Genomic DNA, 24311 nt, shown 5'->3' on the forward strand with positions numbered 1-24311 from the left:
CCCATCCCCAGGCACTTGGGAGCTCTGGAATGGGGCCTGATAAATTTCTAATAAATTCCCAGATGATGCTGTTGCTGGTCTGGGAACCAGCTTTGAGGACCATTGCAAAGCCAAGCTGCATCTGTTAATGCTGAGAAACCCAGTGAGCATTTGAATGACTTCTCATAAGGTATACTTAGAAAATGATGAAGTTGTACAGAGTACTAGAATAAACCCAAGGATTTGGAACCCTAGAGGGTGATTTGCTGTGCCAATCAAGGTGTTCTATGCCTTGCTGGACACTTGAAAAGTGCTGGTGTAAGCTGCTTGAGAATTGTAATGCAGTGTCAGGGTTTCCCTCCTAGAACGGGGCCGTGAACAAGAGTGTTGCTGAGGTTCACACTAACTGCGGTTTAAGGTTTCTCAGCCCTCCCAAAGGCCTTCGTAACTCCTCGACTCCTAGGAGTTTCAGAATTCGTCTTTGCTGGTATCTGTTATTATTTCCCTGTGGGCACCATGCATTTGGGTAGGGGACATTGTGATCGCTAACTCAAACCTGGCCCTTCATGTGTGGGATTTGTTCTTTTGGGAGTATCTACTTTTCAGTGACCAAGGGTGGCAAAAAAAAAAAAAAAAAAATCTGGAGGAACTTTCCAGAGGCAATTTTGAGACTCTTGTTGGGGGAACATCTGTGGGTGTAAAATATCAGAAAACAGGAAAAACGAGTCGGACCACTTACTGCTCTGAGAACTAGTAGCGCAAGGGCACATGGCTCTGGAAGGTGGACCTCAGGTTGTAAAACTGGAGATGGTACTTTGAGATTAAGGTGCTCCTCCCCTGACTTCTGCTGAAGTTCTTTAATTACCAAGCAGGAAAAACTCTTATATTTCCCTTTTGAAGGTGGTGTCCCTACACTCTGACCTCAGCAAAGGTAGCTGGTGACTGAAGCACACATTCGTAGTAATTTAGGGTCCAGAGCTGTTCTGCAAATGTGAATCTAATAGGCAAATAAAACTTTTCACTTTGTGTCTCACTAGGGTGTGGTGCACCCTATGAGAATAGTTCCTATTGTTACCGGGAAGAGTCTGTCCAGAGACAAGCTGTGTTTAAATTACTGAAGTGGCAATTATGCCAGAAACAGCTGGACTTTGGATTCAGGTGGACTAGGGTTCAAATCCCCACTTTCCCATGTCTTTCTCTGTGACCTTAGGTAAATTGATTTAACCTGAGAGACTTTGTTTCCTCATCTGAAAATCCTATCTCCTCAGGTGGTGGTAAGGCAATAAAAAGGTTAAGTTTTTCCTGGCAGGTGAATAAAGATACTCACTGGTGGACTTCCCTTCGGTTCTGAGAGGCAGACAGATGGCTTTTGTCACATTGGTAAGCTAGCTGGATGCAGGTCTAGCCTGACTTTCTGGCATCATGTGAATGAAGACAGGCCCAAGAGAAAGTTGGGGAATGGCTGTTCTTGCTCCTTTTTGGTTGTGCTAACTCCAGGTGACATGAGATTTATTTGAGTGGAGAGAAATGTTTTGTACAAACTACTTTTTCGGGTGAGAGAAGATTTTCTTTCAAAATGACCTAAAATCTTGACCTTTTATTCCATCTCCACTTCAAGGAGTTAGGTCAGGGTGGGGAGGCTGCTCATTGGCAGTAGTTGTAAGCATGATGGTGTGCCCCACATGGCCCCAGGTGGGGAAGGAACAATGAGGACAGGTGTTTGGAGGAGAGCTACTCTGAAGGAGCACCCCTCAGGGATTTAGGGTGATTTCATTAATACTCTAAGGAGTGTTAGGTGTTATTTGTTCCGAAGATTTTTTTCACAAGTGGCATAATCAGAGCACTTCTAATAGGTATAATTAAATTTTGAATAAAAATTTTCCCCATTGTTATTATCTCTTTTGAAATGATTTTATCTTGATATTTCAGAAACATTCAGGTTTGTTCTTGATAGGAATATGGACCGTAGTAACATTCCTGTGTATCACCCTAAGTTAATTATTCTAATCTCTTAAGCATGGTGTGTGTGAGTGCTTGTCCTTTTTGAATGTAGTTTCTAGTGAAACTAGAAACTTTCATTTTTAAATTTTTTTTAAAGATTTATTTATTTGTGGGCCACCCTGGTGACACAGCAGGTTGAGCAACGCGCTGTGAAGCTGTCCGCAGCCTCTGCAGCACTGGTTTAATTCCCAGGCTGGCCAGGGAGAAACCCACATGACGTGGCAGACCTCTCCTGCCTCGCCCGCTGCGCCCCTGAGAAGTGTCTTTGGTCCATCTGCCTGTTCTACCCCCGCTGCATCTCTGGTGAATTCCTTTGCCCTCCGTGCCTCTGACTGTACCCCAGTTCTTGTATAAATAAATACAGTTAGGAGCAGCAGTTGAGGTCTGCTGTGTGGATTGGCTATTGCTGCCTGCACACCTCCCACTGCAAGGCCCTGGGGGCTGGGGTTGTGATTTAACCCTTTAGGCCAAAAGCTGCTCTGGCTTTTGAGCAGCAATTCCAGCCTTAGACTTCAAGAAAGATTGATTTTCCAACTTTTCTTTCCCTTAAATGGTTAGTAGAAGACAAATCTTCCTTAATTTGTGTTTTCACTCTGTTTTCTTCTGCCTGTAATTTCTTAGAGCTATTCTCAAGTTACTTGAGGAAAATTGTACACCATTTGCTGTTTAGAAGTAAGCCTTGTTTTTCTTCAGTTCTAAATCTTTAAAAGTATCCTCTAAGTGCTATGATAGTATTCTTGTTTTTTTTTTTAATGAACTTTACAGAATAGTTTTGTAGGTTGACTGGGAATCTTGTCAAGAGTGAAACTCAGAAATCCCTTGTCGCACAGGTTGAACAATTCCTACTTGCCCCATTCATTTGAAAACAGGAGTTTATACATACTTTGTATTGGTACCACGAGAAAAAGTACTATTTTGCTTCTGCCAGGAAAAGTGAAGCATGAGAAGAAAAATAATGATCTTACTCCTTGCTTTTCAAGTATATTTTGCCACAGCCTCTACACTCTTGAGCTGCTTTTAAGGACAAAGAAGCCTTCATATTTATCTTTGAATCTGGCATCACAGCTGGCTAGTATGTGAAATACAAGTCTGTGAAACACAGAAACATTTGCACATCATCTCTGAGTAGGGGCCATGCTAATAATTTTCTCTGCATTGTTTCTGCTGCCAAGCAAGCATAGCCTCAAATTCTTTTGTGCATATGTATAAAAAAAGGTTTCAGTAATGAAAGACCTGTGCTGAAGGAAGGATGAAGTCAGCAGTCAGGCTAGTTTTGTTCTGCTGACTCTGAGAAAATCTGCTTAGAGCAGCTCAAGGATAAGATGTTTTGCTGGACATAATATAGTAATAGAACAGTAAGAAATAGGGCCTCCCCCGTGGTGCAGCGGTTGAGCGCTGGGTTGCGAAGCTACCCGCAGCCTCTGCAGCGCTGTTTAGATCCCTGATCCCCGATCCCCGGCTGCTCCCTGGCCACCGGAGGAGGGTCCCACATGGTGCGCAGACCTTTCTTGCCGCCCGCTGCTCCCCTCAGCAGTGTACTTCGGTCCTTCTGCCTACTCTCTCCCCACTCTGGCTCTGGTGAATTCTCTCACCCTCCCGCGCTTCTGACTGTACCCAGTGCTTGTATAAATAAATAAATAAATAAAATAAATAATAAATAAATGAGTAAATAAAATCTTAAAAAAAAAAAAAAAAGAACAGTAAGAAATAGGGTAACCTTGATGCAGCACACTCTGGGCTCTGATTTGTCCAGAAATGGCTGGGCTTTAGAAACTCAAAGAGCAAGGTGGGAGCCTGTCCAGGGAGAGGTGAATCCCAGTAGATGCCTTAGAGTGAGGCCTGTATTTGAATCACACATTATCATTTATTAGGTATAGATTCTTGGGAAAGCTGTCTAACTCCCTGAGCCATAGCGTCCTCATTTTTGAAAGAGAATAATAGTGAATACTATGAGGTTGTGCCTACTACATGGTCTTATCAGTGCAATATTTGGTGCATTGTAAGTAGCAGACAGTGGTTTTAATAACAGTTCTCTGCTTACTGTAGTCAGAGATATGAACTCAAGTCATTATAGTGTGAGTAAACAATTGTTCTGCAGCGTAAGTGCTCTGGAGAGAGGTTTGTATGCACAGGTACGGGGCAAGTAGGAGGACAGGTAGGTACCTCCCCCTGCAGGGACTTGTGTTGGAGGCTTCCAGGAGGCTGCTGTCTTTACTACTACTGCTTGGTAGTGAGTACGGACTTGAAGCCAGTTAAGGATTAGGGGGCTGGGAAAAGGGGAAGGACTTTCCATTCCAGGCTGTGAGAAATATCTATAAGGACTTCCATGCACCTTTTTGGTAAGGTTTTGGTTTCCAGTAGGAAAATCCGCAAGCTAACACAGCGAATGGGGAGACAATACCTGGGGAATTGTAAAGTGGGTTTTTAAGAGAAGGAAGTCTTTTAAAATTCTTCTGAGGTCTCCAGGGTAAGAACTGGCCTTTGGCGTGGCCGAGCATTTGCCTATGAAGCTTGGTTATGGTGTCAAGTCCTAAGGAATTCAGTGGGAGCCAAGAATGGTTCCCACCCGTCCCCCCTGTGGTGGGATCTGAGCACACTCCCTAGCAACCCACCCACTGGTTTCTCAGTTGCTGCCAAACTCTACTTTCAGAAGGAAATGATTCCATTCCTTTTTGACTCACTGGGATATTAAATAATAAGAATACCTCTGTGTGCTTTGAAGGGTGCGTAAATATCTTCTGGAATGTGATATTGCCCTGATAATCAGGAAAAAGCAGTTTAGTAGTTTTAATGCTAAGTTCAACCAGAAAACTAGAGATGGAAGGTGTGTATATGGCAGGGAAATAGGGTATTGATGTTGAACCTAATTGTAATAGCAAAATATCAATAGTCGTTGTCATATATTTAAAATTTTGTTTAGCTCTGATGATTTGAATTCTAGAATCCAACATCTTATAACTGTTTACTCTGTTCAAAAGGGGTGGTTTTTCTTATTTCTTGAAGATGAGGAGACAGGCTTTATGTAGGACTTAAGCCGGCAGATCTGGAGTGAGCCTAGGTAATCCCGATGCCATTTTTCTCACCAGCATGCTAAAGGCAGTACCACCCTCTGTTTTCAAAAAGTTTCTCTTTTTTTATTTTTTTAAAGATTTACTTATTTATGTGCACAAGAACTGGGGTGTAGGCCAGAGGTACTGGGGGGTGAGAGGATTCACCAGAGACAGAACGGGGAGCAGAACAGGCAGATTTTACTGAAATACACGGAGGGGAGCAGTGGCCGAGACAGGAGAGGTCTGCTAAACCATGTGGGTCAGCTCCCTTGAATCATGTTGCAGTGGCTCATGATAGCTAGATAGTGCTGTCTTTAACCCCTGTTCCCCCAGGGAGACCCCCCCCAAAGTTTTTCTTTTTCACAGTAAAAAACTTATGGGGTTATTTTGACATTTTTCTATACATTGTTTCTGTTCTTTATTTTGAAACAACTCTGTGACTTGTTTGGGTTTAGCAGTTGTTTTTTTAAAAATCGATTTTAAAAATTATTAATTATTAGGTACTAATTTAAAAGTTTTTGGGTGAAATTTTAAAGTTTTTGGTTATACTATATGAAATCTAACAGGTAATATTTGGAATCCAATTGGTATGCTGCTGTCTAATGGGTTTTCCACCACGCTCGGAAAACTTTTTCCCAAAGGTTCTGTGGGAGACCTTTCCTGTTAACAAGATCTAGTCTCTAGTGCTTGTAATATCCTAGGACAAATTCACTTACACGTAAGAAAGAAATAAGAAGAGATGGTAAAGAGTAAGCAAAGACAGTGATGTGATTATGCTGTGTATGTTATTAATAGAGCCACTGAGAATGTACATTAAGGGAGAATAAATCTCTTACTAAAGAAATATGACAGAATCTGTGTGAACTTCTTAATCTCTGGCTTTAATATTCCCTATTTAGGTGAATGGATTTAGAAGAGACAGTGTCCCTTGTCCTACGTTAATGGTTTTCCAAGTGTGATGCCCAGGCAGCAGCAAAGGCATTACTTTAGACCTTATTAGAAATGAAAATTCTTGCTCTAACACAGACCTAGCATAGATAAAATGACAATAGTCTTCTATAGCAGTGGAGCAGTTACCACTTGATCATGTCACAATGAGAATCAGGTGATTGGGATGTTTTTCTTCTTTGTAGTACATTCTTGACCTGCTAAGCTAACAGTAGTACTGTTTGTGTTTGTAAAAACACCAATAACAAGGCAATCATTACAAGTTAATTTAATTAGTTAATTTAATGAACAAGTATTTAATGAACCCAATAATATTAGATGATAATTTTATTTTTATTTCCCCCCACCCCCCATTTCTACTTCCTTTAATTAAAAGACTAAATAATAACTATGTCTCTTGGGGCTGTTTCTGTAGATTAAAAACGTGTCTGCAGGCACTCAAGACATGCCTCCTCCCCCATCTGACTATGTGGAAAGAGTGGACGGTTCTTTTGCATACTCTGTCAATGGCAAAATGAATGACAAGCAGTTGTATCCAGAGTCTTCCTATAAATCAACACCGTAAGTAGCATCTTCCTTCTGATAGAATGAGATTATAAAAGAATTATTTGCACATGTTTATAAATTAGTCGCTATTTTGTGTCATACTCCTTTAAAAAAAATCCAAGTTTGTATAAAGCCTGGAGACAGACTAATTGATCTTTGTGTTGAGCTGGTGGCCTAGGGCTACTTGTAAGATGGAGTAGGGTGGGTCTGTGAGTTAATGAGGCCTTTCCCTTCTAAACTGAAAATGATTCTGTTCTCATGTTGATTTAATAGAGAAAGGGTAGATTGGGTTCTTTCTCTCTAGGAATGTGGATCTCTATACTATTTTTTGGGTTTGAAGTTTAGGTGAAGATGAAAGGGTGGTAGTGATTGACAGAAGAGATGAGTACAACTCTCAGCTTTCCTTTTGCTTGTAATTATAAGGCTTCACTAGAAGGATGAAGAGATTACTTGTTGATTATCCTCTATCCACATGTTTGTATTTAACAAGGAGACTTCATTTGAATTCAGGAATTCTGAGATTTCCTTTGCTGTGCTAGATCCTCTATATTGCTGTGGGATTGAAACTCAAAGTCCCTCTGTTTTGTTTTATATATAGTAAAAAACCCAAGTGAGTTTCCGAGTAGAGTAGGTGCCATTATTGTTATTGAAATGTTATCTTCATTGTGGTTTTAGTTTGTCCTAAAGCCTAATTTAATATAATGACTAGTGAGAAAAAAGTTATGTTAGGGATACTAATAAGGACTTGAATATAATTTTTCCCTAAAGATGATAAATTAGTGCTCCTATATATTATGCATATATACACACACGAGAGGGTATAATGGAGCCAATACATATGGTGTATACTGTTTACCTCATATGTATTCTAGAACTCCAAATTCCTTTGTAGATCAGCAAGGAAAAAAAAAAGCTTTACAGCTAGTCTGATTGTTCTAAGTTAAAGGTATATCTGCTCAAAAGCTTATTGTTGCTTCAAAGTTTTAGCTCCAACTTCATGCCCCCATTTAGTGAGCTGAGTTATATAGACCCACTCTAAGCAAATAGCAATTTGGGCCTTGAACTCTGTAAGATGACACAGCAGCAGAGGTAATTACAGAATGAGTTTGAAGACAGTAGACTTTATTATTACCCTGGAATGGAATTTGGAAGCAGAATGGCAGTCGGCCATACCCTCCCTATATTTTGTTTTGGTCTTCAGAATCCACTTTGATGTTGATTTCAATTTTGAAAGATTTGGAAGAAGAATATTTTCCCTATTCTCTTTGGATTTGGTGGGGGAACCCATAGTAGTTGAGCTGTTAGTATGAAAGCATACAGTGGAATAGAGATGTTTCTATTAAAAGGAATAGAATCCTAAAAGTTTTAAGCTATGATTTGTTTGACTATTTTACACATACAAAATAAATATCTATGATGCACAATGTAATATAGGTATGCTTCTAAATTTTAAGGCCGAGTGGCTACGGGCATTTCCACATTTTGTCATCCCATTACATGCAAATGAAATTATTTCCACAAATTCATTTGGGAAACTTAAAATCTTATTTATTCTTGAATAGGCCAATATAGCCATATTTTGTAAAATATATGTAAAATTTAAAAGGGATAAAATCTACCTTTTGTCCCCATCTGCCTGGTTCCTCTCCCTAGAGGCAGCTAGTATTACCAGTTTCTTTTATATTCTAGTAAATATCCTAGCTAAATATGTATACTGATTATTTCCTTTAAATAATACTAGCATTATTAATAATATATCTTAGAATTTTATAGTAAAACTGTCAAATAGGTAAACTATAATTTTTTTGTTAATTCCATATGATATATACTTTCCCCCAGTGTTTTGGTATGACCATCACTGCAGGGACTCACCTTACACATTTATCAGCTTGTGCATATATGAATGTACCTGAAGAAAAATATTAGAAGCAGAATTGCTGGGCTAACAAAATTACTTATTTTTCTGACAGTGTAATCAAATTGTGCTCCTTAAGGGTTGTACCAGTTGACACTCCCAACCTACACTGCAAAACTTATGAATACCTGGAAAATGCAAATGTGATGCTTAGTTTTAGATCCCCAAAGAAAGGGAAGAGGGATGGTGCTAAAAAATACAAATGTGACATTATCTCTCACACAGCCTGATGTGTATGGTAGTAATAGAAGGAATTTGCAGCCTTTGGGGAGTAATAGAAATTGTCAAGAGCTGTCCATAGCAGAGTACTGAGTGCTATGGAGGATTCAGAGGACATCCACCTGGATGGGGTAGGGAAGCACATTAAGTCATACCCTGTCTTTGCTTGAATGTGCTTAGTAACTCAGAAGCACCTCTCTTTGTGGATGTAGTGGATAAAAAAGGAATTAGATGGGAAACATTGTGTAAAGACCACATTAAGGATGAAGTCCCTCAATACTATGATTTCCCCCCAAAAAACATAACATATATTCAGTACAGAGCATGAATCTTGATGTACAACTTGATGGATTTTCACATGTGAAACTGAAGTCACATCACCGTACCAACAGAGAGACATTTCAAGTATTCCAGAAAGTCCTCTTGTTCCCTTTCTCCATTGATATCCTCTACCCTGCTCCCTCCACTCCCACCACTGTTTTCATGCTGCATGGGCAGAAAATTTTCCCTGCTTCCTTTTTGGGTTCTTTGACTGGCCTAAAAATTAAATTGACATAAGACAGATTAACAGGAGATATGTTTATTGCAGCACTCTTTACAATAAGTAAAACCTGGAAACAACCCAAATGCCCAAAAATAGATGACTAGATCAAGAAGATGTGGTAAAGGTATATATATATATATATATATATATATATATATATATACACACACACACACACACACACACACACTGGAATATTATTCAGCAATCAAAAAAGATAAACTCATGCCATTCACAGCAACATGGATGGAGCTAGAAAGGAATTATGCTCAGTGAAATAAATCAGAAGGAAAAGGGAAAATATCAGATGGTTTCACTTATAGCAGGAATATAGGGGAACCAAATAAGACATCAGTGTAAAAAAATGATAACAATACAAAACACAACAAAGCAGAAACAGACAATTATAAATCAGAGACATCCTGCAGGGGAGGAGGAGGGAGAAGGATCAGAGGGAGGGAGGGAGAAGCACAGGGGACTGAGGTAATGGTGCAGGGGTGCCTTGGTGAAGGAAATTCTATGGGGACTATACCTGAGAGAGTGGGGGGGGGAAGTAAATATTGTTTAAAAATGAGCAATGATGTAAAAAAAATTAAAAAAAAAAGATTAACAGGAGAAAGTAAAATTTACTTATGTATGTACCATGGGTCCAAAGATTGGCAAATTGAGCAGTTGAAGATTATGTGCTATCCTGAGGTACAGAATGGGGTAGGGGCTTAGGACTTCCCTGGCCGCCTGGGGATGGAACTCATGCTGCAGATTGCTTCATAGTGCGGTGCTTAACCCCTTGCACCACCAGGGAGGCCTGCTATAGAGGTTTTGGAAACTTTAAGTACACTAGACATAACCTAAAACAACCATTGTGGTAAAGTCCTTTAAAGATTCTTACTCCAGTTACATTTATTTATTTCTTAACAATTACGGTAGGCATCATTTCAAGTTACTCTTCTTGCTAACAAATTTTATTACAGATAATATGAGCTTTTAATAATATTTTAATAATATTTTACTTTTAGTAAACATAGGTAAAATATAAGTACTAATATTTAATGGTGATAACTCTAAAGATATGCCTATATTAATTAAATTGACTTTTATTTACTGAAAATTATCCTAGATCACATGAACTTGAAAAAAATTTGGGATTAATTTCTAATAGATATTTCTGAGATTTAGAAATACTTTATATAAGCACTTATCTATAATTCAATTAAATAGACCTCTTTGCCAAATTAATTTTAGCAAAATCATCTGGAGGTAGAGAAATATCAACTTATATAGACACACACACATATACAGACAGATGCAGAGACCTTATAGCTTTCATTCTAAAATTGTAGCCATGAGTCAGGTAAAATATAATACTCTCTAGTTTGAAAAGAACAGTTGAATTCAAACTCTTTTTTTTCTCTTGATAAGAATCATCTCTCTCTAAAGTTTGCATTTTTTTTTAAAGATTTATTTATTTATTTATACAAGCACTGGGTACAGTCAAAAGCACGGGAGGGTGAGAGAATTCACCAGAGCCAGAGCAGGGAACAGAACAGGCAGAATGATGAAGTACACTGCTGAGGGGAGCAGTGGGCGGCAGGAGAGGTCTGCGCACCATGTGGGACCCTCGTAGGTGGCCAGGGATCGAACCAGCGCTGCAGAGGCTGCGGGCAGCTTCACGACCCAGCGCTCAACCACTGCGCCACCAGGGAGGCCCTCTAAAGTTTGCATTTCAAAGAATGACTCTTAGATCTTAGAAAATTCATATCCCAAAGGCTCAGAGAAAATATGAAATTCCTCCAAGAAGCACTCTTGCTTCCCAAGGCCAGATATTTTACAGTACCTGCAAGCATTTTGAGATGAAAAGGAAGGTTTTGCTGTGGTAAACATAGATGAACTTTGACTTGCATTACTGGTTTTGCAAATATTTGTAAGATGAAAGTTATTTTTAATTTCTCAAAGAATTGGGTTGTAGTCTGAAAATCAGAAGTGCTAATCTGCCCACCCAGCTACGTTTTCTTTAGTTTGCTTCAGGGAAAAGATTTTCAATTTAGATGAAAACCAAAAGCACCCTATAATCTGGGCCTGCCTGGTGGCACAAGGCATTAAGTTTCAGCACTATGAAGCTGTGGGCAGCCATTGCAGCATTGATCCTGGCCAGGAAGCTAACCCATATGGCACAGTAGACCTCTCCTGTTTTACCTGCTGCTCCCCTCAGCAGTGTATTTCAGTCAGTCTGCCTCTTCTGCTCCCCACTCTCTCTGGTGAAACCTTCCACCCTTCCTCCCCCTTCCCCCGCACCTCTGGCCTACACCTCAGCTCTTGTATGCATAAATATATAAAATAAATCTTTTTTTTAAAAAAAGATTCCTATATTCTGGAACTTCAGGTTGGTTTTTTTTTTTTTTAAAGGAAAAGCCCAAGAGGAATTAATATAAATTCCAAAGCAGAAAGAATCAAGATAATGATGTGTATTCTTTTTTTCTCCATCACAACACTTTTTTGAAGTTCTAGCTTTTATCTAATCAGTGAATCCTGTTGTGATTTTTTTAAAAGGCTTATTTATTTATGCATACAAAAACTGGGGTACAGGCCAGAGATGCGGGTGTATGTGTGTGTGTGAGAGAGAGAGAGGATTCACCAGAGACAGAGTGGGGAACAGAACCGGCAGATTGACAGAAATACACTGCTGAGGGGAGCAGCGGTGGGGTGGGGGGAAGACTGGAGAGGTCTAGAGAGGTCTGCTGTGCCCTGTGGGTCACCTCCCTGGCTGGGGATGGAGCTCATACTGCAGTGGCAGGGGATTGCTTCATAGGTTGCGTCTTAACCCCTTGCACCACTAGGGAGGTCCTAGAACTTCAGGTTTTAATGTAGTATGACTTCAAATAAAAAGTGTGAATAAAGTGGTTAACAAAGGCCTTCAGATATTTGCCCTCTTTTGGGTGCAGCTTTTAACCTTAGTCCAATTCACCTTGGGGGGGAAAAAATCTCTCCTATTGCTTAGTATCAGCCAGTGAACATCTGCTTCCAGCTGAGCCATTTCCTGATAATTTCCATGGAAGGCCCTGGGCAAAATTTTGACTTTTCTCTGGATTTCCCTCAGGAGGCCTGACGGCCTGACTTGTCTATTAACTACAATGTAATCACCAGTGGGAAAAACACCCCTTAGCAGCCAGTCAGGGCGCTGTGAATGAGGATGTAAATGTCCATACATCCTTCCAACTCTTCTCTAAATTTGATAGGATCTTCTGAAGAATGCAGAGGTAAAAGGACTTTGTAATGTCATCTGGTTAAAGGAATCCCTAAGGCTCTTTTCTTTTTATCTTCCCATAGGTATTAATAAGACAGTTTTAGATGAGCACTCTAGAAACTTTTTTCTTTCAAATACAGTCAATTAGGATCCATTGTTTGGCTACTGACAAGTAGGATCTTAAATTACTATTAATAATGGTTCAAACCTATAATCAATTTCATGGATTAATTATAGGTGTAAGAGGCACCCCCACAGAGTACAAAATACGCAGTTCTGATAAGATCCACAAAGTTCACTTACAGAGTTAGAACCGGGGATAAACTCTACCAGGCCATGTTATTTTTCACAGTTGTTCCAAAACACAGGGAATCAAGTGTTTCCCCACCTCCTCTTTTGAACAAAATAGGCTGCCTCTAAAGTTCCTAAGCTCAGATCCACAGCCAGTTTGGTCATTTGCCACATGCCTACCGGTACATGCATCTTTCGGCTGGCAGAGACCACAGAGAATATTCTCACTGGTCATAAAGTCACTCAAAACGTAAGACAAGGGAGAACTTCATCTTTTTGCTCAAAACATTCCACATGTCAAAGTGGCAATATGGATGCAACCCATTCTTCTCCCCTTCAATGCCTATCACCATCTGTTTGTGTAGCCTGTTACTGGCATTCTTATATGTGGAATATGGTAATTATGCTCATGTGTGGCTCCTTTGCTTATCATAATGCCCTAAACCTTAGAACCTGAAGGCAGTTAGAATTGAGTTGAAGATGGTTGATTCTCAACCCTTTCTAGATGAACTTGGGAGACCCCTATTAGGTACATTACCTACAGTCTAATCACATTTATAAATGAAGGAAGTTGAATGTTTATACCATACAGAACTTTCCAGGAAGGTTAACATCTTAGATTGCCAAATGAGACCATTGTTTGGTCTGATAGGATGATCTGTTAGGACTTCTATGCAAGTTGTAGTAATTCTCTGGTTCACATAAGGGCCCAGGGTGGGTGGGTTCCAGCTTCAGCCATGGCATCATACGATTACACAGAAGAGATTAGTGCTCTTGTTGCCCTGTTGGTTTCATTCTCAGTACAGCTTCTGTTGTAACAGGATGTTGATCCACATTCCCCAAACTTAATTGATTTTCTAGTTGAGGACTCAGACAATGAAATTTCCTTTATCAAAGCTTATAAGGATTCTGATTGGCCCTTTTTGGATCATTGCCATCTCCAAGGCTAGAAAGATGGAATTCTCTGATGGCAAGGTTTGGATATATGCCCCCCAATAATGGTGGCAGTTCTAAAATACCATGTGCATGACGAGCACCATGTTGCTCGTTACTGAGGCTGATGCTGGTCACTGAGGATGCATTGTTATTCTTCTCCCACTGATAACTGTGTGTCATCAGAGAAGAGGTTTCTTGTGGATGTGTTTTTCAATTCTGTAATTATGAACACCTGCCATGCACACAATTGTAGGCCAGGTGCCCTTGGGAATACTATGTCCATGCTCTCACAGAGACTGCAATCTAACAGGGCAGAAGGCAGTGCACAATAATTACACTGAGAGGCAAGGTAAGGATGGCAAAAGGATGGGAGGAGATATATGTGAGAATAAAACAAGTGAGTAAAGAATTTAAAAGGAATTCAAAAGCTACAAAAGGACAAACTTTTGGACCAGAGACACTTAGTTGTTGGGACTGAGGATGCTTACTGAGTGAAGGGCTCCTGGTGGGTAGAGCATTAGGAAATACCTTACTGCTTACCTTTTCTTACTGCTCACCTTACCTTCCTGCATGGATTTTGAACTATTAGGACTTGTATCTAAAAAGTGGGTTTGAAGATTATTGAGAGCACACGCATTCCCTAACTCTTAAATGTATGTATGCTCTCCTTTCTAAGAATATTTTCACACCATATAAAGTATGTTACTTTAAGTGTTTTAAAGGGTGTGGGAAGGGCCTCCCTGGTGACTCAAGGGGTTAAGCACTGTGCTATGAAGCAATCCACAGCCTCTGCAGCATGAGTTCCATCCCCGGCCAGCCAGGGAGAAACCCACATGGCGAGGCAGACCTCTCCTGTGTCGCCCGCTGTTCTCCTCAGCAGTGTATCTCAGTCAGTCTGCCTGTTCTGTTCCCCACTCTGTCTCTGGTGGATCCTCTTACCCCCTGCATTTCTGGCCTGTACCCCAGTTCTTATATAAAAAAAAAGGGTGTGGGAAGAGGGGAGGACTGAAACTTCCAAGGTAAATGTTTATAATACCAATATCTAATATCATTTAAAATCATAACAGGAGACCTGCTTTGATTTTTTTTAAAGATTCATTTATGCATACAAGAACTGGGGTACAGGCCATAGGTGTGGGGTGGTGAGAGGATTCACCAGAGACAGAGCGGGGAGCAGAACAGGTGGATCTACTGAAATACACTGCTGAGGGGAGCAGTGTGTGAGACAGGAGAGGTCTGCCGCACCATGTGGGTATCTCTCTGGCCAGCTGGGAATCAAACCAGCACTGCAGAAGCTGCAGACAGCTTCTGCAGTGCTGTGCTCAACCTGCTGCGCCACTGGGGAGGCCCTAAAATATTTTGTTTTCTAATATTTTTTGCCCTTTTGTTTCTTCCCCTTCAGGCCCCCACCCCCTCAAATATACCCTCTATCTTCTAAAGGTTTTGTTGGTCACCTCAAGGCAAGAAATACAGTACCTGGCACTTTTGGCAGAATGTCTAAGAACTTGTTAATCATTGACTCAGGAGAAAATCACATTTTCCCTCCTCTACAAGTAGACTCAACATAGCACACAAAGCCCCATTAAACTGAGAAGAAACAAATACTACTACCACTCCCGATTACACACATTTCCCCCTACCCAAAGTTTTGGGAGTCTAGAAGAAATTGATAAATAGGATATAAACCCAAGGCTTTTATAACAGAAGCAAAGAGTTCTGGGTCACTTAGAAAACAGAGTAAACCTTGTAGTAAGGTGCAAGATTATAGTTTCTGTAAATTGAAAGCAATAAGGAAAAAAATCTTGACTTTTTAATAGTCAATTTGTTTTGTTGTTGTTGTTTCTTTAAGATTTATTTATTTATGCATACAAGAACTGGGGTACAGGCCAGAGTTGAGAGACAGAATGGGGAGCAGAGCAGACAGACTGACTGAAATACACTGCTGAGGGGAGCAGTGGATGAGACAGGAGAGGTCTGCTGTGCCATATGGGCCGCTCCCTGGCCGGCTGGGGATTGAACTTGTGCTGCAGAGGCTGTGGATTGCTTCATAGTGCAGTGCTTAACCCCTTGCACCACCAGGGAGGCCCTTCTCAATGAATTCTTAATTTATATGATGTATGTTAGCTTTTTCAGATTTTAATGTTTTTACTTCAGGTTTTGTCATTTATTTTTAAAGATTTCGACGTGGAAAAAGAATGGCTAAATAGTAGTCTAAAATTATTGTTGCAGAGATCTTAGAGTCAGCTTCCAAAGGTAGATATGTCTGTGCATTCCTCTTTCCCACTCAGCATTCCATGGAACTGGAAGAACCTGTTGAAAAGAATCATGATCATTATTTTCCTAACAACCTGGAATCGTTGATTCCTTGTACTTAGGCTTGCAAATGGGCTCTCCTACACATATTAGAGGGCATGAGCTCTCGCTAGGTTGAAGGCAGAAACTAGTGGTGTGGGCTGCTTGGTGTTGAGGTGATGAACTTCTTGACTGAGTGCACCTGCGTGCAGATGTCTCGGTGCTGTTGTTGCTATTATTGGTGATTAGAGTGTGCTGGCAAAAGACTGTTGTGTTCAGTGATCACTGAAAAATGATCCCTGTTTTATTAGGGTCCCTGAAGTGGTTCAGGAGCTTCCAGTGACTTCACCTGTGAATGACATCAGGCAGCCTCGGCAGAGCAGCAGCAGTAACTTTGAGACACCTTCAAAAAGGTCTGCCACAAAGGGAAGAGCTGGAAGGTCAAGGAGAACAGAACAAGACTACTATGAGACAGACTACACAACTGGTGGCGAGTCTTGTGATGAGCTGGAGGAGAACTGGATCAGGTGCCAATTTCTTTCTCATTGACCACCTGCACATCTGGTGACTAGCAGAGGGCAGCCAAGTCTTATAGCTGTTACCTCCCAAACTAGATTGATGATCTGATCTCATTCCTTGCCAACCAGGGCTGGAGATCAATAGTTTTTGCTGTTGTTGTTGTTTGTTTTTTCCCTTTAGTTAACACTTTTTTGTGGTAATAATAGGCATGTAGGGATTTGTTTGTCTGCAACTATGCTTAAAACACTCGCAGCTTCCCCCAACAGAATGTCTGGTAAACCTCACCAGTGCCCTAACTTTTTACCCATAGTCACTGAAGGTAAGTCTTTCAAATAAATAAAAGTATCAAGGAATTTTGTTTTACTGATTATAAAATGCCCAGACAATGCTATGGCTTTTCTTTGGCATTTACTTTTTTAATTAAGCTTTCATGATGAGATCAGTTTCTTTTAAAAGTTTAATCTAAAAGACTTTGGCAATATTTTTGTAAGCAATTGAAATAACAATTTAGTGTCCTGGCCAAATTGTGGTTAAGTTCCTTTGTGTGTCAGTGGTTTTATTATCTCAACTCTACTCATGTGTGATGTGTAGCCGTTTGATGCCCATGTATTCTAAGGAGTGGGACAAAAACCATAAACATGTGCAGTAGGATTGGTAGTTAGTCAGGACATTGCTTCTCAAGTATGAGAAGGGATATAGTGATTGAAATCCCCTTCACAACAGTAGTTCTCATACTTCCCCTTTCTCTCCAAGAACTTTTCTTTTTGTTCAGTCATTTCTCTCTAAAATATTTGTCTATTTGTATCATGAGAGATTAAAATGAAACTTTTTAGGAATTCTGAATTCTTATTTGTCTTTTGAGCAAATCATTTGATCCCTCTCCCCACCCCGTAAAATTAAGATATTTTGTATCTTAGGTCTGAAATTTGAAATTCCATGTTGCAATGAAATTTCTTCGACCTGTGAAACAATTCTGAGTATTTCCTCAGTGGATTATGAGTTAATAGCCTCACCTTCATCTGTGAAGAATATTGAGAGATACAAATGATAAAAATTTCAGGAATGTTTTTATAGTTTAATTCATTACTTATTGATTTTTACAGTGAGGATACATTTTAATACATGTACATTTTAATGTTTAGATTAATAATCAAAGGACTTAACAATAAGCTACTTCCTCTTAGAAAATGAGACCAAGACCAAAAAACAAAAGAGAAAAACCATAGGTAGTAGCAGAAAACAGCCAGCTGCCAGTTTATGGTCTACTACTGCAGTGATGAAAACATACTTTGTGCTCTAAATTCCAGTTTTAAAAACTTAAACAAAAGTTTATTCCATTATCATGTAATTGTATATTCAGAATTATTGAGTTCCTCCCACTTGAACCTTTTATTTCATGTGAGATTTTCAACTTTATTTCTAAAATTATGTAGGTATCGCACTTAAAAAAACCCAATGAGTGGTATATAATTAGTTTTAAAAGACTTATTTGAACCCTACCTTCCTCTCCCTATAAGTACCAAAAAGAAAATAAGACATTGTCTTTTTGCATATTCCACCACCTTTATTTTCTTTGAAGAAGAACCACTGAATTCATGTCTGTCACGAAAACATGTATAGTCCTTCTCTCTTTCAATTTTTAGGGAATACCCACCTATCACTTCAGATCAACAAAGACAACTCTACAAGAGAAACTTTGACACTGATCTGCAGGAATACAAGAGCTTACAAGCAGAACTTGATGAGGTCAATAAAGAACTCTCTCGTCTGGATAAAGAGTTGGATGACTATAGAGAAGAAAGTGAAGAGTACATGGTAAAGTCAAGCCTTATAACCACATATTACACATGAATTTATTCTAATCTATGGAGGTACAATCTCCTTTATACTAATGTTGATACATATTTTGCTAGTAATTGCCAAACTAATTCTTTTTTTCCCCCAAACTAATTCTTAGGATAATTCAGATCAAGCTTAGATGGAGGACTGTCCAAACTGAAGAGTGTACTAACATAGTTAAAAACTACAAAGCATGGTTAAGAGAAAATAACTATTTTTCCTATTTATAAACACAATTCATTCTTTCTTTAAAAATTCAAATAAGGGCCTTCCCGGTGGTGCAGCGGGTTGAGCACAGGGCTGTGAAGCTGTCCACAGCCTCTGCAGCACCAGTTCAATTCCCGGCTGGCCAGGGAGATTCCCACATGGCGCGGCAGACCTCTCCTGTCTCGCCCACTGCTTCCCTCAGCAGTGTATTTCGGTCTTTCTGCCTGTTCTGCTCCCTGCTCTGTCTCTGGTGAATTCTCTCACCCTCCCGCACCTCTGGCCTGTACCCCAGTGCTTGTATAAATAAAATCTTAAAAAAACAAAGAGCTACAAATACAAATTTTAGTTCTATGGTTGTACCATACTTTGCTTAAAAGTCGTCTTTTATGGATAGATATTTAGTATGTGTGCTCCCCTGACACACACATACCTCCCTGAGTAGTCATTAATACACAGTGAGCTTTTTGTACTTGTGTGCTTATCAGATTATCTAGCTAGAACAAACTCCAGAATGTGATATGACTAAGTCAGAAGTTATGTACAAACTGGTAAAACTGTTGATGTAAAACTGGGCCTCCCTGGTGGTGCAAGGGGTTAAGTGTCAGTACTATCAAGCTGTAGCCAGCCACAGCAGCAAGAGTTTGATCCCTGGCCAGGTTACTAAACCATATGGCGCAGCAGACCTTTTCTGTCTCGCCTGCTACTGCTCCCCTCAGCAGTGTATTTCAGTAGATTTGCCTGTTCTGCTTCCCACTCTGTCTCTTGTGAATCCTCTCACCCCCCGCACCTCTGGCCTTACATCCTAGTTCTTGCATGCATAAATAAATTAAATATTTTTTTAAACAAACTGTTGTTGTAAAACTGCCCTCCAAAAAGATCATATCAACTGCATCACCACTAATAATAATAATGGGCTCAACTGACCCACACCTCACATTTTGTACCTGAAAAATTACTTCATGTCTTAGTAATTAAGTCTGTTTTCACTTATATTTATTAGAAGTTATATTTTTCATTTTTTTCTGCTTCATTTTATTAGATATTCTACCATTCTTATAGGGATGGTCTGCTTTTCTGTTTGAAGTACTTGATTTTTATTTATAGTTTGATTTGTTTGTTTTCTTTTGACTTCTATATGGTGTTGTCATGAATCTCAAGTCAGTGAACATTTATTGATTGTTATTGTGTCCTCAATAATGTGGAACTGGGGCCGCCCTAGTGGCACAAGTGGTTAAGCACAGCACTGTGAAGCAGTGGGAGTTCAATCCCTGGCCAGCCAGGGAGCTACCCAAGTTGAGCAACAGACCTCTCCTGTCTTGCCTGCTGCTCCCCTAAGCAGTGTATTTTGGTCAATCTGCCTGTTCATTTCCCCACTCTGTCTCTGGTGAACCCTCTCACTTCCCGCACTTCTGACCTGAACCCCAGTTCTTGTTGCATAAATAAATCTTTTTTAAAAAAATAATGTGGAAGTGCTAAGGTTAGAAAGGTAAATAAATCTTACCTCTGCCCTTAAAGAGCTCATGTTCTAAGAGAAAAACTGACATCTACACTATCTATTGTAACTAATGTCATATTCTTTTAACAGTCTAGTAGAAAGTAATATAGCCACTCAGAAAAGGGATAACGAATTTAGGAGATGCTTCCGTCAAAGGTAACCAACACCAGTTCTCTAGATGGAAGGGGAGAGGATTGCAGGATTACAACCATAAAGAGACTTGATCAAAATCTGGCAACAGAAGCATGCAGGATTTTTTAAGTGAATTGCAAATGATGGGCACTAAGACTGGAAAGGTAGGAGACTAGATTAGTATAGAAGTTAAAGGGGGAACGCAGACTATTTTATATAAAGGGGTATAAACATGTGCTTTATAAGAAATCTCTCTGATGTCAATATGGCACATGAACTGGCTGGTGAGAAAGGAGGGGCAGCAGAACAAATGAGATGCTTGCCTGTATGGCTGGAACATGACTCATGTTAGTGTCATAAATGCCTCATCACTGGATTCCTTCGGACTTTACTGAAGACCATAATAGTTTTAGGAAATTAAGACTTTATTATTTTAATCCCCTATATTATTTTCACAATCTCGCATTTTCATCTCAAAAATACAACATTAGGGGCCTTCCCGGTGGTACAGCGGTTGAGCTCTGGGTTGCGAGGCTGCCCGCAGCCTCTGCAGTGCTGGTTCAATTCCCGGCTGCTCCCCGGCCACCAGGGGAGGGTCCCACATGGTGCGCAGACCTCTCCTGCCGCCTGCTGCTCCCCTCAGCAGTGTACTTCGGTCCTTCTGCCTGCTCTGCTCCCTGCTCTGGCTCTGGTGAATTCTGTCACCCTCCCGCGCTTCTGACTGTACCCAGTGCTTGTATAAATCAATCAATCAATCTTAAAATATATATATATATATATAACATTAGGAATATTATTTTTGAAAGACACACTACTCCATAAACATATTATCTTGTGTTTCTCATTAATAGGCTGCTGCTGATGAATACAATAGGCTGAAGCAAGTAAAGGGAGTAAGTATCCTGGATTGTAAGAGTCTTTTAGAAAGAACTTTTCTATTATGTATTTTTTTTCCTTTAACCTTAAGAATCTCTATGAATTCTTTATTACACATTCACGGATTATAACCCTGTAATTGCAATATGAAAACCGAAACTGAGACTTTTGAACCTTAATTTTAGCAGCTATAACTAATACTTATTTTTTAAAACTTTCAAGTTTAAAAATACATACCAAGAGGCACACAAATATAAGTGCATAACTGGGTGAATTTTCACAAAGAGATCACACCTCTTTGTACCTGGCACTTAGAGATACATTTTCTGGTACCCATAGCAGCCCCTTCTTATATCCCCTTACAGTTTTTACCCTCTCCCCAGAGGTAGCCAGCATCTATATCACACATTAACTTTGTCTATTTTGAACTTTATATGAATGGAATCTTGCAGTATATATTTTGTGTGTCATTTCTTTTGCTCAGTATTCTCTGTTAGATCCACTCATGTTTTAGAGTATAGCTATGTCTCATTGACATAACTTATTGTGTGATTAAAATATAACTTTACCCATTCTATTGTTAATAAATTTTGGGGTTATTCCCCAATATATGACTTTTATAACTAATACCACTTTAAACATTTTTTAAGTGTCTTGTTCATATGCACACATTTGCAAGATACTCAGGAGTGAAAATGTAGGGTGTCTGGGCATGTGTGTGTTTAGCAGTGGGTAGGTTCCATCAGCTTTCCAAAGCGTTGTGTCAGTTTACATCTTTTGTTGCTCCATGTAAAGACTGACATCATCCGTCTTTAAAGGACTTAAAACTTTTTGGATATTAAAAGAAGATTTTATATTAAAATATTTAAAAAATGACAAGACCATGATTTTTTTGACATCATGATTTTTAATGCAAGAATTTAAAAGGGTATTTAAAACATCCTGTGTCATTCCCCATTTACTTAGTTCCCTTTCACAAATCAGCCTATACACCAATTTGTTGGTTTGTTCATGTATTTTTTAGTGACCAATAAATTTTATTGGCCACTTTACAAATCATTAGAAAAAAGTGTATCCTTTGTAAAACTCAGGTTAAAAGGTATGACTGAATAAAGAGAACCAGCTGCCAATGTGACTATAGATACTGCCAGCTATCTTATCTGTATTCATTTAACACTCCCAACAATTCTGTATGACTAACATTTCCTTGTTTTTGTTCACCTCTGCCTTTCCAGCACCTGATACATAACTTGTTTTTATTTTGTTAAATTTACATGATTCCTTTTTTTTGTTAGTCTGCAGATTACAAAAGTAAGAAGAATTATTGCAAGCAGTTGAAGAGCAAGTTGTCACACATTAAGAAGATGGTTGGAGATTATGATAAACGGAAAACATAGAAGGCAGATACCACATTGAGAGATTAAGAAGTATCTGATATCTTTGCAGTGTTGTCAGAAGGCAGCGTGACTTCGGACTCTGACTTGGGAGACCAAATCTTTGTGATCATTACAAAGTTTTGGTAGCTTTAATATCGACAGTTCAATATCATCAGTATTGAAGCATTTTATAAATAGCTTTTGATAATCAGCTGGGCTGAACACTCCAGTTAAGGACTTTATGCAATAAGTAGTTAAATGGTTCTTGCATTAAGAACTAACTATTGGGCCTCCCCTGTGGCACAGCAGTTGAGCCTGGGCTGCGAAGCTGCCTGTAGCCTTTGCAGCGCTGGTTCAATCCCCAGCTGCCAGGCAAGGGTCCCACATGGCGCGCAGACCTCTCCTGCCGCCCGCTGCTCCCCTCAGCAGTGTATTTCTTCATCAATCTGTCTGTTCTGTTCCCCGCTCTGGCTCTGGTGAATTCTCTCACCCTCTTGTGCTTCTGACTGTACCCAATGCTTGTATAAATAAATAAAATAAAATCTTTAAAAAAAAAAAAAAGGGTAAAGGACCCAAGTAGACATTCAAAAAAAAAAAAAAAGAACTAACTATTGTTTGAGATTTTGAAACATTTAAGGAAGGTCCTGGAGTAAACTGTAAACCGTGCGGTGAACTTTCACACCTTATGTAAGTCATAGCTTCGTGTTTGTTAGTTCAGATGGGTGATCTCCTTTAATCCTCCCAGAATCCTCCCTTCAGATAACTGTAACTTATAATAATTCCTTTTCAAATAGGGAAACTGGGTCCCTTCAGTGACGTCTCTGAAGTGAAACTGCTTGCTTCCTTGGTTACAGTTTTGGTTAAGTATGTTTTATGACTCCGTTAATAGCCCCTGGCCTTTCTGATTTTAGCTACTAAGGATATTGCATTCTACCAATCTCCTTATTGATTTTTGTGTACAAAAATTGTTAAAAGAACTTTTTACTGTTTTATGCAATCCTGTAAAAGAAACAAATCATGTAAAAGCAACAAATATGTGAAATTTAAAGACTGTAAATACATACCTTTTTAAAATCAAAGTTTAAACCTGGTTAGAATTTTGTTGTATATTTTAAATACTTTTTATCCTCTGTGGTTTACATGTATTTTTTTAACCAGCTAGTCTTTTTCATTACATCAGAGTATCCTATTACATTTATAATCTGATTGTGACTTGAATGTTTAAGCTCTGTACATATTTCACTATAAGGCATTAAAACTGGTGTTTTCTTTCTACAGTATACCTGTTTGATGTCATTAGTGCTATTTAATACTAAATAATGGGAAACTACATCCAGCAGTAGTATCTGTTATTGTTTTAATCTATTTTGGGTGCTGTGTTGGTTGGTAGTTTCACAATCCTTTGGTTATAAGAAGTGTGATTTGTTCTGGAAATAGAATGCAATACCATAAAATACCAGATTATTTCAAATGGTGTCCTTATTCTCAGTATTTAAAAAAAAGATTTTATTAGTAAAGAAAATTAGCTGGTAATACTGGGCATATAGCTAACCAAGTTTATTATGACTACCACTGCCCCTATTTAGAATTCTTTTGAGAATTTTTTGAATAAGCTTTCAATTAGTCATTAAAAGGCAATTCAGACACTTAATTTTAAAATGTTTATATATAAGTCTGAATCATTATCCAAAGATAAGTTTTTTAATCATGTTTTCATTTATGACACTGATTAATTTCTTCAAATTGAAGACATTCTTAATTTTCTACATATGCACATAATACAAAAGGGTAATAGTTTATGATTTTCATACCTTTTGGATTCATACCTAAAGGACTCTATTGAGCAGTGAACTGATTTTTGTGCGTTAAATTAAAATTCTTTGTTTTTGGAAGTCAGTGTATTCA

At 39.1% G+C, this 24311-nt stretch overlaps 1 protein-coding gene across 3 annotated transcripts in view; it reads left to right on the forward strand.

Moving 5' to 3' along the window:
• The window catches only part of OCLN (occludin), a 50231-nt gene extending 26221 nt beyond the window's left edge, over positions 1-24010 (forward strand). For all 3 annotated transcript variants that reach the window (XM_037530193.2, XM_037530192.2, XM_037530191.2), the window contains exons 5-9: positions 6394-6539; positions 16274-16489; positions 18125-18296; positions 21006-21047; positions 22326-24010. In XM_037530193.2, the coding sequence (XP_037386090.1) occupies positions 6394-6539; positions 16274-16489; positions 18125-18296; positions 21006-21047; positions 22326-22427 (678 nt within the window). In that variant the 3' untranslated portion in view covers positions 22428-24010. The remainder of the gene's footprint in view (positions 1-6393; positions 6540-16273; positions 16490-18124; positions 18297-21005; positions 21048-22325) is intronic.
• The last annotated feature ends 301 nt before the right edge of the window (positions 24011-24311 follow it).

Source organism: Talpa occidentalis, unplaced genomic scaffold, assembly GCF_014898055.3.
Source record: "Talpa occidentalis isolate TD23 unplaced genomic scaffold, MPIMG_talOcc4v2.1 talOcc4.6, whole genome shotgun sequence".
NCBI lineage: Eukaryota > Metazoa > Chordata > Mammalia > Eulipotyphla > Talpidae > Talpa > Talpa occidentalis.